This window comes from Salvelinus sp. IW2-2015, linkage group LG4q.1:29, assembly GCF_002910315.2.
Source record: "Salvelinus sp. IW2-2015 linkage group LG4q.1:29, ASM291031v2, whole genome shotgun sequence".
In the NCBI taxonomy this organism is placed as follows: Eukaryota; Metazoa; Chordata; class Actinopteri; order Salmoniformes; family Salmonidae; genus Salvelinus; species Salvelinus sp. IW2-2015.
In genome coordinates, this window is record NC_036842.1 from 16184217 (window position 1) to 16199975 (window position 15759).

Consider the following 15759-nt stretch of genomic DNA (forward strand, 5'->3'; position numbering starts at 1 on the left):
AATAACTGCAGAGAATCAGCAGTAACAAATGACTCTCTCCAAGCAGGCAGTTCCTTCAGGACACTTCTACCGACAGAAACTATTTTGAGTGTTCAGACAGAGAGCCAAAAGAGATCGACCTGACAACAGTTAAGGAACAAGTGTTTGGGCGTTCAAGTGTCAATTCATTTCATGAGTGAGTGTGAGAAGAATGGGTCTTAAAAATAGTATGCTCACTCACCACTACACAGGGTTATATTCCTGATCTCAGACAGAGTAAAGTCTGGATGAAAAAGGTAAAATGTACAGTATATTGTCTAAGGCTGAAAAGGTGGCCTCTCATGTTCAAGAGAGAGGAGAATAGACAGTGTTTATGCTTTGAGTTAATATGAAAAGAGAACTGAAGAGAGAGGAGGGACGTTAAAGCTGAGAGAGAGAGAGAGAGAGAGAGAGAGAGAGAGAGAGAGAGAGAGAGAGAGAGAAGAGAGAGAAAGAAAAGAGAGAGAGAGAAGAGGGAGGAGAGAGAGAGAGAGAGAGAGAGAGAGAGAGAGAGAGAGAGAGAGAGAGGGAGATTGTAGGATGGAAATGTGGATGTGAATGGACAAAGACAAAGAAACCTCAAGTGTCAGAAGCCATCAAACTGAAGGCCTCACTTAACCTGGGAGGAAACCATGGGCAGTGAAGAGGACAATAACTAATGTATACATACCAGTGACGTGCAGTCAGGGTAGGTATGGTACGCAGTGCTTACCCTGTGATAATCTCATTTTAAAAAGCTGTTATGAAAAGCCACATTTAAATTACAATAAWAAAAAAAAAWWAATCGCAAATGATTCTGTTGATTTTTATACTCAAAATCTCAAAATGTGCCAAAACTGCATCAATACCTCAGGAAAGGTGCCAGGATATCCCTTCCTTCCTTTCCATCCATTCAAATTGTTGGCGCGCACAGCCATTCCTGACTCCAGTCACTGTTAATGGACAGGGTCAGCATAGGCGTCACTGCTTTGCCTAGCTTGAAGTAGCTTCATTTATTGCATTGAGACTATTTCATATTTTTGCTTGCGTATTGCCTAAACATGTTGTGTGGGTATTAATTAACCTGGGGTGAGCTCAGATTAGCTAGCAAAAACAAGCTACCTAGCTAGCAAAAACAACCTGACAAATAGACACTATACTGCACCTCAAACTATTTTCCAAGTTGGAATAATGAAATGTTCCACTCTTCGAACCCTCCAAATGGCGCATCAACTATAACGAAAGTTTAGAGCAGACAGAGGCAGCATAAAGTAGACAACAACTTTATTCATGGACAGGCAAGGTAACCACCATCTCCCTCACTGCTAAATGTCGGGCAGGCAAACAGTGAGTACTGGATTGTCTACTTGTCTGAAAATGAATTACTAATTAATACTTTTTACTCAGACTTTTACACATCTTGGACATTTACTTGAGTTCTACAAGATGGATGTGACTAACTACAATGATTCTACGTGCTTGAACCTAATGGATGGAGCTGCCTACCTGTGTGCTTTGTGGGATAACTGTGCTACCAGCTACTGTTTCTGTGTGAAAATGGAACTGAAGGATGCCTTGGGGACAGTGGGCCTGCTGTGTGCATACAGAATAAAATAATGGACATAAGGTTTTGGTGTGACTTCTACAATGCTGTCACAGAGAGGTTCACTGGCCTGAAGGACAGACAAATRGACTTCATTACAAGTAAAGAACGGCCTAAATGCATTTCCCTTTGCAATTTAGGCTACTGTTGAATGAACATGATATTACATTTATCAAGCTAGAATTTCATTTTGCCGAGGCAATTTTTGGACGTTTTCGACTGCATTTTTCAGTCATTTCGATTGTTTCCATTTTAGTAATTTAGCAGACACTCTTATCCACACAACTTACACTAGTGAGTGGATACATCTTCATACTGGTCCCCTGTGGGAATCAAACACACAACCCTGGCGTTGCAAGCACAATGCTCTACCAATTGAGCCACAWGAGATAGTTGATATGGACATTTTGTTAAAACCTTATTTAATTTTATAAGTGTGTGTGTCTGTGTGTGTTTGCACGTGCCACATACAGTGCATTGCTAGAATTGTCATTTGGTACATTGGTATTTACATTTGGTGAACATTCTTGTCAATTTTATTTAATGACTTACAGTGCCTTCAGAAAGTATTCACACCCCTTGACACTCCAAATTGAGCTCAGGTGCATCCAATTTCTTTTGATCATCCTTGAGATGTCACTACAACTTGATTGGAGTCCACCTGTGGCCAACTAAATTGGACATGAAACACACATGTCTATAAAGGTTCGACAGGGGATGGGTATAAAACCATTTATAGAGTGTTGAAAGTTTCGAAGAGCAAAGTCGTCTCCATCATTGTGAAATTAAATATATTGAACTGGCCAGACTCTGCCTAGAGCTGGCCGTCCTACCAACCTTGATCAGGGAGGTGACCAAGGACCCAAATGACCACTCTGACAGAACTACAGAGTTCCTTGGCTGAGATGGGAGAACCTGCCAGAAGGACAACAGCACTTCACCATTTTGGSCTTTATGGGAGAGTGGCCGGACGGAAGCCACTCCCGAGAAAAAGGCACATGACAGCATGCATGGAGTTTGCAAAAAGGCACAGGAAAGACTCAGAGCAAAAGGCAAAATATTATGTGGCCTGATGAAACAAAAATGTTTCTCTTTGGCCTGAATGCAAAGCGCTATGTCTGGAGAAAACCAGGCACAGTTCATCACCCGTCTAACAACATCCCTACCGTGAAGCATGTTGGTGGCAGCATCATGCTATGGGGATGCTTTTCAGCAGCAGGGACTGGGAGACTGGTAAGGATAGAGGAAACAATGAATGGAGCCAAATACAGGCAAATCCGTAATGAGAACCTGCTTCAGAGTACAAACGATCTTAGAATGGGGCAAAGATTTCCATTCCAACAGTACAATGACCAAGCATACAGCCAAAGCAAAGCTGGAATGACTTCAGAACAAGAATGTTAGTTTAAGCTAGAGATATCCGTTTTTGCACTGGATGCTTCTCAATCCACCGCATCTGCCAATGTAACATTTACGCATCTGCTGTGAAAGGTGACAGAGCTRGAGCGGTGTTTGTCAGACCATGAGACATCCCAAAAAAATGGTCTTCTCACAAAATTGTCTGTAGCGTTCGAACGGTTTTTGCTCTACAACAAGTGTATCGCGACTCGTCTGAAGTCAATACAGCCGATCTGCCAACTTTTGTTTGTAGCATCCGAACAGTTTACACACTAATATGACACCCCCRTGTAAAGGTGAGACTCTCACGAACACATACATATCAGTTATTTTGCTCTAGGACGCCCACAGGCCTCACAAGACTTGTCTAAATATCCCCCGGTACCAGTCGAAAACATGAATGAAAGTATGCATGCTGTGTATGGAGACTGTTTAGTGACAAAAATAAGGGGTTAAATACATGTTCTTTGGTATGACCTGCTGAAAACAATTCCATATAGCTTAGTAGAACTGATACAGGTATACACATGACAACTCAAAGCTGTAATCGCCACCAAAGGTGCTTCTACAGAGTATTGACTCAAGGGTGTGAATACTTATGCAAATTAGATATTTCTGTCTTTAAATTTCAATACATTTGCAAACATTTCTAAAAACATGTTTTCTCTTTTTCATTATGGAGTATTGTGTGTAGATGGGTGAGAATTTTTATTTATTTAATCCATTATGAATTCAGGCTGTAACATGTTGGAATAAGTCAAATGTGGAATAAGTCAAGGGGTATGAATACTGTATGTTACTTTGGTTGTTGGAGCTATCTGTTGTATGGTGAACTTGGGCTTCATCAAGGTAAATTTGTGAGTAAATTTGTCTTTGATAATAGCCATTGCCTACCCAGCCACGACCTCACTGCATGTCACTGATATACTGTATACAATATATACAGATGAAAGAACAAATTGGCATCAATAACCACGTTTCCATACACAGTTTTTATGCGAGTAAAGCCATACAAAACAAAAAAAATTATGACAGCTGTGACAGAAACAGAAATTTTCGGTACAATTTTATAAATGCAGACAGATAATTTGTTCGTKCGACATAGTGGGATCTTTTTGTGTTGCTAAAAATAATTATGCGAGAAATAGAGGTCGAAACATCATATCAAAGTAATCTTGGAGTCACGTGACGATATGGTGCGTGGTCCTCCCACTACGACTCGGGTAACCATGCAGTTTATTAGGCTAAGATGAAATAACTTATGATGAACTTCACAGGGTGGTGAAATTGCACAGTGATCTTGATGCTCCTTTCCACCTAATATTGAGGGTCTTATTCTGGTGACATGTTGATCGATGCTTGATTACCATTTGACAAATACAAATATTATCCATAATAATCTCATTATGTAGACTAGTACCTACCCACACAGCCTTCCCGCACTATCTGCAAGCTGTTGCTTAGAGCGCACAGCCAAGACCAGAGTACATGTAGGCACATTTGCTATTTGTGACAAAACTATTGGTAGAGTTAAAAATGCAATGGAAACCCATTTTATTGGTACATGAAAACTTAAGTGAAAAAGTACATTTTGTGTGCACTAAGTCATCACTCGCTGATTTTTCTCTGCAACATGTCAGTATGGTGGAAACACACCACTGGTGTGAAAATGCGCATATTTTCTTTCATGTGGATTTTTGAATATTCGCACGAAACTCTGTCCCAAAGTGGATGGAACCCTAGCTAGTATTATCAATCACAAAAACATAATGTTAACTGGGGATGGATAAAATGTATATTATGATGCTCCGATTCTCAGTATGTCTGAGACAAATCTACAACAACAAAAGCCTTGTAAACTTTTCCCCAACTTCCCACTCTCCCCAAATCCCACAGATCGATGCTGAAAGCTCGGAGGATCCCAAAATGAAATACAGCTCTCTGGAGAAGATTAGTGTAAGATGAGGAAAACTCATTCCACCTCTCCTTCTTTCCAGTCGTCCTCTACTTCTAATGCTTAGACCGAAGACTACCCACACTTGAAATATGAAACAGTATGAAACAGTTAACCAGACACAAAGCCGGCACTGTTTTGAAAACTGACAGTAGATTTTCTTTGGGCAGAGAACAAAAGCATCTTATAAATATTTCACCATCTGATCTCCGTGGGAGACATTGTGGACGATGTGGCTCAGCGCGACAGTTTTTTGCCTGTATTTCTCCTTCTCCTCATAAACAAATCCGCTAATTCATTCCAAAAGGCAGCCGCAGCCCAAACAAACCAAAACAAAAGGGGCTGTATGTTGTGTCTCTGTCAAGGCCCCTCAAAAGAATACAACTCCCAGAGTTCTCGTGAAACACGGTGAAGGCTCATGAATGTTGCATGGCTCTCTTAGCCATGTTTACACTGACCTTGTTTCTCACTGTATACACCATGAAGATGACAGGAAGGAACAGAGACCACACTCCTGCCATGATCACACATTAACTCACTGTCCTTACTGTAAGGTGACAGTCGTCAGGGGATGTTATGGGGAGTCACAGTGGAAGAGATCACAATGCCTTCTGAGGTCTGGGACAATGATAATGACATGAACCTAGGAGTTCACTATTCTGTGCATGTGTGGAACAAGCCGTGAGGGACCACCGTGTCTGTGAGAGAAACTATTTTACATTTCTTCTATGTGAACATCCTTCACTCTGGAGGATAGGGGGCCAGCTGATCGCTTTCTGAAAACGTGTCGAGCAGGGGGAGGAGAGAGGGAGAGGCGAAACCCTCCCCTGAGGGAGAGATGTAGAGAGAGATTGAGAGCGTTTGGGCTTACGAGAGCCGCTTTGAGGACACCTCTTAATGCCTGCCACAAACAAGAGTGTATTTTTTCCCCCAGACTGAATTAAAGGCTTTGGTTTGCATTATTCACAGTGGATAGCCTCTCCTCTCACAGAAATGCCTGGCTTGCATACTGTCCTATGCATTCTTTATAACTCGTGGAGACGAGAGACTGACTTTTAAAAGTTTCATATTCTGCTTAAACTACAGTTGCGTGACAACAAAGAGGAATGTGGTAGTCAATAGATGATCCATAATCCAAATTCCCAACTAAATTGTGTAAAGTCCTCATAATTGGCTCTTAGAGTTGTAGAAGAGTATATTGCGACATCAACCAAGTACCCTCTAAATAACGTTAGCACGCCTATCTGTTTGTCTCTCTCTCTCCTGTGTCTGTCCAAAGACAGAGACTAAGAATTATACAAGTTGACAGATTCAAGCACCGCAAGGTTGGAAAACACACACAAGACAAAATGAGAGAAAGGGATAGAGAATGAGAGAGGGATATAGAGACAGACAGTGGAAGGAAAAACTCCACGGCATGGCAAAATGATAGCGTGTTACCCCCCCCCCAACCCCCTCCCTCCTTGAAGAGAAGGCCCTGGCTTGTCTGACTGGAGGCATGTTACTAACGCCTGTTTAACTCCTGTTCTAGGTCACCATGAGATAAACAGACTTTATTCAGCTTGGTCAAACCCCAACCATTAGACAGTGGCGGTGCCCATTCATGGTGTGCACTCAGGGGCCCCGACCCTGGGACTCATTAACACATGGGGCAGTGCCTCCTAAAGGAGTGCCCACTGGAGGGGGCAGTCCCCGGACCAGAGGGGTTCCTAATCACCGAGACTGCCTGCCAAGGGGACACCGCACGTTCCAACACTGACTGTGCTGCTCTACCCTTGTTTAATCTACAGTACCAGTCAAAAGTTTGGACACACCTAATCATTCCAGGGTTTTTCTTTATTTTACTATTTTCTACATTGTAGAGTAATAGTGTTGACATCAAAACTATGAAATAACACATGTAGTAACCACATTTTTTTCAACAAATCTAAAAATATGTTATATTTGAGATTCTTCAAAGTAGCCACCCTTTGCCTTGATGACAGCTTTGCACACTCTTTGCACACATTCTCTCAACCAGCTTCATGAGGTAGTCATCTGGAATGGATTTTAATTAACAGGTGTGCCTTGTTAAAAGTTAAATTGTGGAATTTCTTTCCTTCTTAATGCGTTTGAGCAAATCACTTGTGTTGTGACAAGGTATGGGGGGTATACAGAAGATAACACTATTTGGTAAAACACCAAGTCCATATTATGGCAAGAACAGCTCAAATAAGCAAAAAGAAACGACAGTCCATCATTACTTTAAGACATGAAGGTCAATCTATCCGGAATATTTCAAGAACTTTGAATGTTTCTTCAAGAGCACTCCGCAAAAACCACCAAGCGCTATGATGAACCTGGCTCTCATGAAGACCGCCACAGGAAAGGAAGACCCAGAGTTACCTCTGCTGCAGAGGATAAGTTCATTAGAGTTACCAGCCTCAGAAATTGCAGCCCAAATAAATGCTTCACAGAGTTCAAGTAACAGACACATCTCAACATCAACTGTTCAGAGGAGACTGCATGAACCAGGCCTTCATGGTTGAATTGCTGCAAAGAAATCACTACTAAAGGACACCAGTAAGAAGAAGAGACTTGATTGGGCCAAGAAACACGAGCAATGGACATTAGACCAGTGGAAATCTGTCCTTTTGTCTGATGAATCCAAATTTGAGATTTTTGGTTCCAACAGCTGTGTCTTTATAAGACGCAGAGTAGGTGAACGGATGATCTCTGCATGTGTGGTTCCCACCATGAAGCATGGAGGAGGAGGTGTGATAGTGTGGGGGTGTGTTACTGTTGACACTGTCTGTGATTTACTTAGAATTCAAGGCACACTTAACCAGCATGGCATCCACAGCATTCTGCAGCGATACGCCATCCCATCGGGTTTGCGCTTAGTGGGACTATTATTTTTCAACAGGACAATGACCCAACACACCTCGAGGCTGTGTAAAGGCTATTTGACCAAGAAGGAGAGTGAGGGAGTGCTGCATAAGATGACCTGACCTCCACAATCACCCGACCTCAACCTAATTGAGATGGTTTGGACCGCAGAGTGGTGCTCAGCATATGAGGGAACTCCTTTAAGACTGTTGGAAAAGCATTCCAGGTGAAGCTGGTTGAGAGAATGCCAAGAGTGTGCCATGCTGTCATCAAGGCAAAGGGTGGCTATTTGAAGAATCTCAAATGTAAAATATATTTTGATTTGGTTAACACTTTTTTGGTTACTACATGATTTCAAATGTGTTATTTCATAGTTTCGATGTCTTCACTATTATTCTACAATGTAGAAAAGAGTACAATTAAAGAAAAACCCTTGAATGAGTATGTGTGTCCAAACTCTTGACTGGTACTGTACTCCTAACTTTTCATATGATTTTGATGATCATTTTCAGAGTCAACTGAAAGATCAGTGGACGGGGAACTAAGTGGTCTCTCAGCAGTTGTCTATAGCTATGGCAATATAGATTAATTACAATGTCACATATTACCCAATCTACATGGCCTACTGAACAACAACTCCCCATTTCAATCATTACCTTAAATCATAGCAAGAAGTAAAGGAAAATCAAAAAATATGGATCCACTAGAAATGACTTGAATTATTAGAAAACTACCAAGACAACTGAAAACAATTCCTGCAAGATATTTATCTGCCTTTATCAAAGCTAGATTTCTAGAAAAGCTTGATTTCCTCCTTCTCCTGCAGGGCGCCCCCTGTTGGCATCAGAGCCCCAGCAGACGTACAGCCACCACGGCAAGGCACAGCCCAGACAGACACACACACACAGTACTTTAGTGTGTCAGAGCTCCCATCCCCTCTCCTATCCCCTCCCTAATGTCAACGCGCATCACGTACATCTCCATCTTCCCTCTCATTTACTCACATAACAGCCTTCAGAGTTCTACCTTCACTTCACAGGACATTTCCCCCTAACCCCTCCCAGAGCAGATGAGTCCCAGAAGAAGCTCTCTCTCTCTCTCTCTCTCTCTCTCTCTCTCTCTCTCTCTCTCTCTCTCTCTCTCTCTCCCTCCCTCCTTTCCTCTCCTGCACACTTGCTCTCTGTCTGTCGTTCCGGTATGATTCCTGAGAAAACCAAAGCTTGGTGGGATGCTGTCAGGAACAGCCTGGCTGTTGTATTATTCATGGTTGAGCCAGAGAGAGTCTAGAGAATGAACAGAGAGAGCCTCACATAGCTTAGGTGGGTGGCTGGGAGACTGCAGATGTTAAGGTGCACAGGTGAACTAGTGGACTTGTGATGTAAGGTACCATACAAGGAGCACATAAGATATGGATGTAGAATAGTCACAGCTACCTTGTTCATCTCAGTGATAGGCATCAGGTGGCAGAGCCCTGGATACCTCCCATCCTAAGAGAATGACAACCACAGCCTCTTCTCATCTTTCACCACAGAGATGTAACACGTAAAAACTGAAAAAAATCTAATAATAATAACATCACCACGTTGGCTAATGGCTGCTCCCTGTTAATCAAGCAAAACCCTGGGGAGTCCAGGGGCATCCAGAGAGGATAATAGAGATTGTTAGATTGCAGCATAATTGAACTCTAATGGTGTGGCAAATTGTTGTGATTACACTGATTACATGTTATTAATGTCCATTACTGCAAAAACACACATGCCAGAGGCTGAGGCACAAAGTACCTGTATCATACCAAGGGAAAATGGGAGGAAATGGCTAACACAGATGTAGGACCTTCATTTGAGCCAGTTTGCTACAGCAGGAAAATAGTCCTGCAGCAACAGGAAATGTGAATTATTATGTGGATTATAATTAATTGACATTTTTGTAGCAGTTGATACATTTTTCGTAATGAAAAATCAAGTCAGAAATTTCAAAGTGGAAATTACAAACTTCAGAAGTCTTTTTAAACCTCAAAAACACTACAAGTTAAACATTTATCCTGCAACAGGGTGCTCAAATTAAGATCCTACATCTGTATGTGAGTGTGTGTGTGTGCATGCTGCTATAGCCACTTGCTCTAGCGACGGTCATGGAGTTCGCTAAATATTCTCATAAAGAAAATGCTAAATCTAAATCTAGGTGCTAAATCTAGGTGACTTACAAAGATGAGGACTAAGAGCAAGAGAGTGATGTAGTGTACACAACTAAATAATCATTGTGGAATCTGAAAAGACACGTATCCCAAAAGCATGATGGTGTACTTACTACGTGCACATGCTAAAAGAAAGGAACGAGGTGGATAGATAACTACAGTGAGGGAAAAAAGTATTTGATCCCCTGCAGATTTTGTACGTTTGCCCACTGACAAAGAAATGATCAGTCTATAATTTTAAAGGTAGGTTTATTTGAACAGTGAGAGACAGAATAACAACAAAAAAAGCCAGAAAAACGCATGTCAAAAATGTTATAAATTGATTTGCATTTTAATGAGGGAAATAAGTATTTGACCCCCTCTCAATCAGAAAGATTTCTGTCTCCCAGGTGTCTTTTATACAGATAACGAGCACACTCTTAAAGGGAGTGCTCCTAATCTYAGCTTGTTACCTGTATAAAAAGACACCTGTCCACAGAAGCAATCAATCAGATTCCAAACTCTCCACCATGGCCAAGACCAAAGAGCTCTCCAAGAATGTCAGGGACAAGATTGTAGATCTACACAAGGCTTGAATGGGCTAAAAAACCATCTCCAAGCAGCTTGGTGAGAAGGTGACAACAGTTGGTGCGATTATTCGCAAATGGAAGAAACACAAAAGAACTGTCAATCTCCCTAGGCCTGGGGCTCCATGCAAGATCTCATCTAGTGGAGTTGCAATGATCATGAGAACGGTGAGGATTCAGCCCAGAACTACACGGGAGGATCTTGTCAATGATCTCAAGGCAGCTGGGACCATAGTCRCCAAGAAAACAATTGGTAACACACTATGCCGTGAAGGACTGAAATCCTGCAGTGCCAGCAAGGTCCCCCTGCTCAAGAAAGCACATATACATGCCCGYCTGAAGTTTGCCAATGAACATCTGAATGATTCAGAGGACAACTGGGTGAAAGTGTTGTGGTCAGATGAGACCAAAATGGAGCTCTTTGGCATCAACTCAACTCGTCATGTTTGGAGGAGGAGGAATGCTGCCTATGACCCCAAGAAACCATCCCCACCGTCAAACATGGAGGTGGAAACATTATGCTTTGGGGGAGTTTTTCTGCTAAGGGAACAGGGCAACTTCACCGCATCAATGGGACGATGGACGGGGCCATGTACCGTCAAATCTTGGATGAGAACCTCCTTCCCTCAGCCAGGGCATTGAAAATGGGTCGTGGATGGGTATTCCAGCATGACAATGACCCAAAACACACAGCCAAGGCAACAAAGGAGTGGCTCAAGAAGAAGCACATTAAGGTCCTGGAGTGGCCTAGCCAGTCTCCAGRCCTTAATCCCATAGAAAATCTGTGGAGGGAGCTGAAGGTTCGAGTTGCCAAACGTCAGCCTCAAGTGTGTCATTGTAGCAAAGTATTTATAAACTAAAATTCAGAACTCTTAAAAGTTTGGTTCATTGTTGTTTTATTATCTATACAATAGGTCATAATTGATTTTGGCCCAATAGGACTGGCATATTCCGACTTTCAACAAGCTTTCTGTTTTGATTGGGTTATTTTGCCTAAAAAACTTTAGGACTACCTAAAAAAAAATGTTTTAAATAAACTCTGCATCTCTGCCCAGCCTGGCAAGAGTGGCCCAAAGGGTGTTTAGCATCCCCAGTGGCCCTGCAAGTGTGGAGAGGATATTGTCCGCTGCTGGCCTTCTCTCCAGGCACCATGACATGAGCCTGAAAGCCACAGACTCTGACCAAACTTGTGTTTCTAAAAATAAATTCAAAATCACAGCCTATATGTGCAATTTACAGACTATAATGATTTAATACAACAAAGTGTTGTTTAAATGCAGAGCGCTTAATGTCCCTACCAGCCTATTGTGTTGCTCTCGTAAATGCTTTACAATGTATTTATTTGTAGGCTATAGCCTTGAAATAATACAGCCTAAATAATAAATTTTTGTTCCTTCTTTAGGCTCCCTGTCTGGCTCCTGACCTATTTAGAGTGTTTATTTGCTGTCTAATATGACATGATGTAACCCAGGTATTCCCAAACTGGGGTATCCCCAGGGGTACGCCAAATAAATGTGATTCACATTGAAAAAAATATATATATTTTATTTATTTAAAAATAATACAAATTCTCATTTTCAAACAGTCCATTTATATTTTCCAACAGGGCTATACATTTGGGTGAGTTTTTTTAATGACCTGAGTAGCCTCGTTTTACTGCCCAAAATAAAATTAAACCATCTAGTGTTCAGCGAAATAACAACACAATGTCAAATACAGTTAGCCKAGTCAAATAATTAACATCCAATCACATTAACTGTTACTCTCTCGCGGGAAACCTTCACTCTTGCGCAGACATTTAGAAAGGAAACATGACAATTAGAAAAATAAGCCACATGAGTTATTTGAGCATAAATAAAGACGACTTTCGAGTAGTAAGACATGTATAAAAGCAACAGATACCATTATTAAGAAGGGGTTATAGTTGTCTTATGTGGTGAGCTACCGAGTGGCTAGGACAGGCAAGCCCCATACTATTGTGGAGGACTTAATTCTTCCTGCTGCCGCGGATATGGCTGGGACAATGCTGGGGGAAAAGGCCAAAAACACAATACAGACAATGACTTCATCAAACAACACTGTTTCACGATGCATCAGTGACATGGCTGGAGATGTTTGGAAACAATTACTGCTTCGCATACAAGCCAGTGAATTCTATGCGTTACAGCTGGATGAGTCAACAGACKTKGCGGGCCTGGCACAGCTCCTGGTAWATGTCCTTTACGTTTATAGGAGGTAAATTAAGGAAGACATCCTCTTCTGCAAACCACTGGAAACCAGGACAACATGAGAGGATATTTTTAAAGTACTGGACAGCTTTGTGACATCAAATGGACTTTAGTGGTCAAGATGTGTTGGTATCTGTTCTGATGGCGCAAAAGCCATGACAGGGAGACATAGTGGAGTGGTAACGCGCGTGCAAGCAGTTGCTCCCGATGCCACTTGGGTAYACTGCAGCATCCACAGACAGGCTCTTGCTGCCAAGGGAATGCCTGACAGCTTGAAAGACATTTTGGACACTACAATGAAAATGGTTAACTTTGTTAAAGCAAGGCCCCTGAACTCTCGTGTATTTTCTGCACTATGCAATGATATCGGCAGCGACCATGTAATGCTTTTACAACATACAGAAGTGCGCTGGTTATCAAGGGGCAAAGTATTAACATGTTTATTTAATTGAGAGACGAGCTTAAAGTTTTCTTTACTGACCATCATTTTCATTTGTCTGACCGCTTGGATGATGATGAGTTTCTCACACGACTGGCCTATCTGGGTGATGTTTTTTCTCGCCTGAATGATCTGAATCTAGGATTACAAGGACTCTCCGCAACTGTATTCAATGTGCGGGACAAAATTGAGGCTATGATTAAGAAGTTGGAGCTCTTTTCTGTCTGCATTAACAAGAACAGCACACAGGTCTTTCCATCATTGTATGATTTTTTGTGTTCAAATGAACTCAAGCTTACGGACAATGTCAAATGTGATATAGCGAAGCACCTGAGTGAGTTGGGTGCTCAATTACACAGGTACTTTCCCGAAACAGATGACACAAACAATTGGATTCGTTATCCCTTTCATGCCCTGTCTCCAGTCCACTTACCGATATCTGAACAAGAGAACCTCATCGATATTGCAACAAGCGGTTCTGTGAAAATTTAATTTAATCAGAAGCCAATGCCAGAATTGTGGATTGGGCTGTGCTCAGAGTTTCTTGCCTTGACAAATCGCTGTTAAGACACTGATGTCCTTTGCAACTACGTACCTATGTGAGAGTGGATTCTCGGCCCTCACTAGCATGAAAACTAAATACAGGCACAGACAGTGTGTGGAAAATGATTTAAGACTGAGACTCTCTCCAATGCAACCCAACATTGCAGAGTTATGTGCATCCTTTCAAGCACACCCTTCTCATTAACCTGTGGTTTTATATGTAAGATGGCTAAATAAAGAGCAAAATTAATGATTATTATTATTTGTGCCCTGGTCCTATAAGAGCTCTTTGTCACTTCCCACAAGCTTGTGACAAAAACTCACACTCATTCTTATGTTTAATAAATGTATTGTATAGTGTGTGTGTGGCATGCTTACAATGATGGCAAAAAACAACATTTGAGAGTGTGCTGACCCTGGTGCTAGAGGGGGTACACAGCTGGAGGTTGAATGTTTGAAGGGGTACGGGACTATAAAACGTTTGGAAACCACTGATGTAGCCTATTTGAAATGACGAGCTCTTCATATGTTCACCGTTTCATGTTTATTAAATTACTTTTCATTAAAGTCCTATGGTTTGGTTTCAATACTTCAAAACCAAATGGCAGGTCCAGGTAGTCAAAAATTGTGATTTTAATGAGCGGCAGTTTTTTTTTCCTGTGAGCCCCGAGCGGTTTATAGCGGAGCAGTTGGAAAGGATGTGGAGCACCGGGGGGCATCGATAAGCGGGATATCCGACCACTCAACTCCGCTCACATACTCTTGTGCGTGTGCATGTACACGTGGATAAGTGTGTTGGTGTGTTTGTACATAAGTGAGTGTGTAAGCGGCTCCTGCTCTCCAGAGACATACAGTACGGCGTAGTGACTCACCGAGTTGGATGGCATGCCCAGGTTGGTCTCGATGTAGGTCTCTGTCTTGGGTTCCACAGCGAGCTCTGCCTCCAGGACCTTCTCCACGGGCATGTCCTCGTTGACGCTGCTGGTGGACTCCACCTCGTTCTCACTGCGCTCTTTGGCCCGCTGGCGCTCCTCCTGGACGGCTGTGTGTAACAAAACTGGTTCCGGTCACTACTGCTGCTGCGGTGTTGTCTAGTGTGTGCGGTGTTTATGCATGTATTGTGTGTGTGTACATATGTAAATAGAGAGTGTGTACAATTATTATAACATGCTCTGATGTAAAGACAGAGTTAAACAGTCCCCATAATTACAGGTGACATGAATAGAGGCATGAAAGGAAACAGTACTGTGTAAACACAACATACACATATCACTCCATACAAGGACCCCCTCTTCAGCTGTCTGATATCAAAGAGCTGGGTCTATTCAGAGCATAACAAACAACAAGCGCCTTTCACGGCCATCATATATTTAGACATTAATAATGTATGGGATGTCACTCCTCATTTAGGCCCTGCATGTTTACCACAGACACTGTGACTGAATGGCTTTGAGAGACTGACTGGAGCACACACACATTAAATGGGGACTTTGTCCAATATAATGTGGTTTTTATTCTGTCCAGTAAATAACAGTCTCACTAAGTCTCTGGGTAAAGCAGGGCCTTGTTGGATCTGCTGTGTGATTGGCTTGGCAGGGAGACACAGGAAGTGGTTTGTGTGCTGAGCAGACACAGAGGCTCACTGTGGCCGAGGCAGGCCAAACCGCACCTCCACCCTCAGAGGATTTGGGAGAGAGGTGTGTGTGTGTGTGTGTGTGTTCATATGGAAGTGGTTGCTCTGCACCGACTCTGGGTTTCTCCCTATTCTCCCTTCTATATTCCCCAATAAACAGAAACAGTCCCCCAGACACACACATCCACACGTCTACACACCTAGACACACACATCCACACGTCTACACACCTAGACACACACATCCACACGTCTACACACCTAGACATGTGTGTGTCTAGGGTGTAGACGTGTGGGATGTGTGTGTCTAGAGTGTGTGACGTGTGGATGTGTGTGC

General features: G+C 42.4%; 1 protein-coding gene and 1 long non-coding RNA gene across 3 annotated transcripts in view; both read right to left on the minus strand.

Annotated features, from left to right (window-relative positions):
* Window positions 1-15759, minus strand: part of LOC111960836 (retinoic acid receptor RXR-alpha-A) — a 177398-nt gene that overhangs the window by 14160 nt on the left and 147479 nt on the right. The window contains exon 6 of the mRNA XM_070443263.1: window positions 14663-14832. Coding sequence (XP_070299364.1) covers window positions 14663-14832 — 170 coding nt within the window. The remainder of the gene's footprint in view (window positions 1-14662; window positions 14833-15759) is intronic.
* Window positions 15507-15759, minus strand: part of LOC139026649 (uncharacterized) — an 8266-nt gene continuing 8013 nt past the window's right edge. For both annotated transcript variants that reach the window (XR_011478510.1, XR_011478513.1), the window contains exon 2: window positions 15507-15683. This is a non-coding gene — a long non-coding RNA (uncharacterized lncRNA). The remainder of the gene's footprint in view (window positions 15684-15759) is intronic.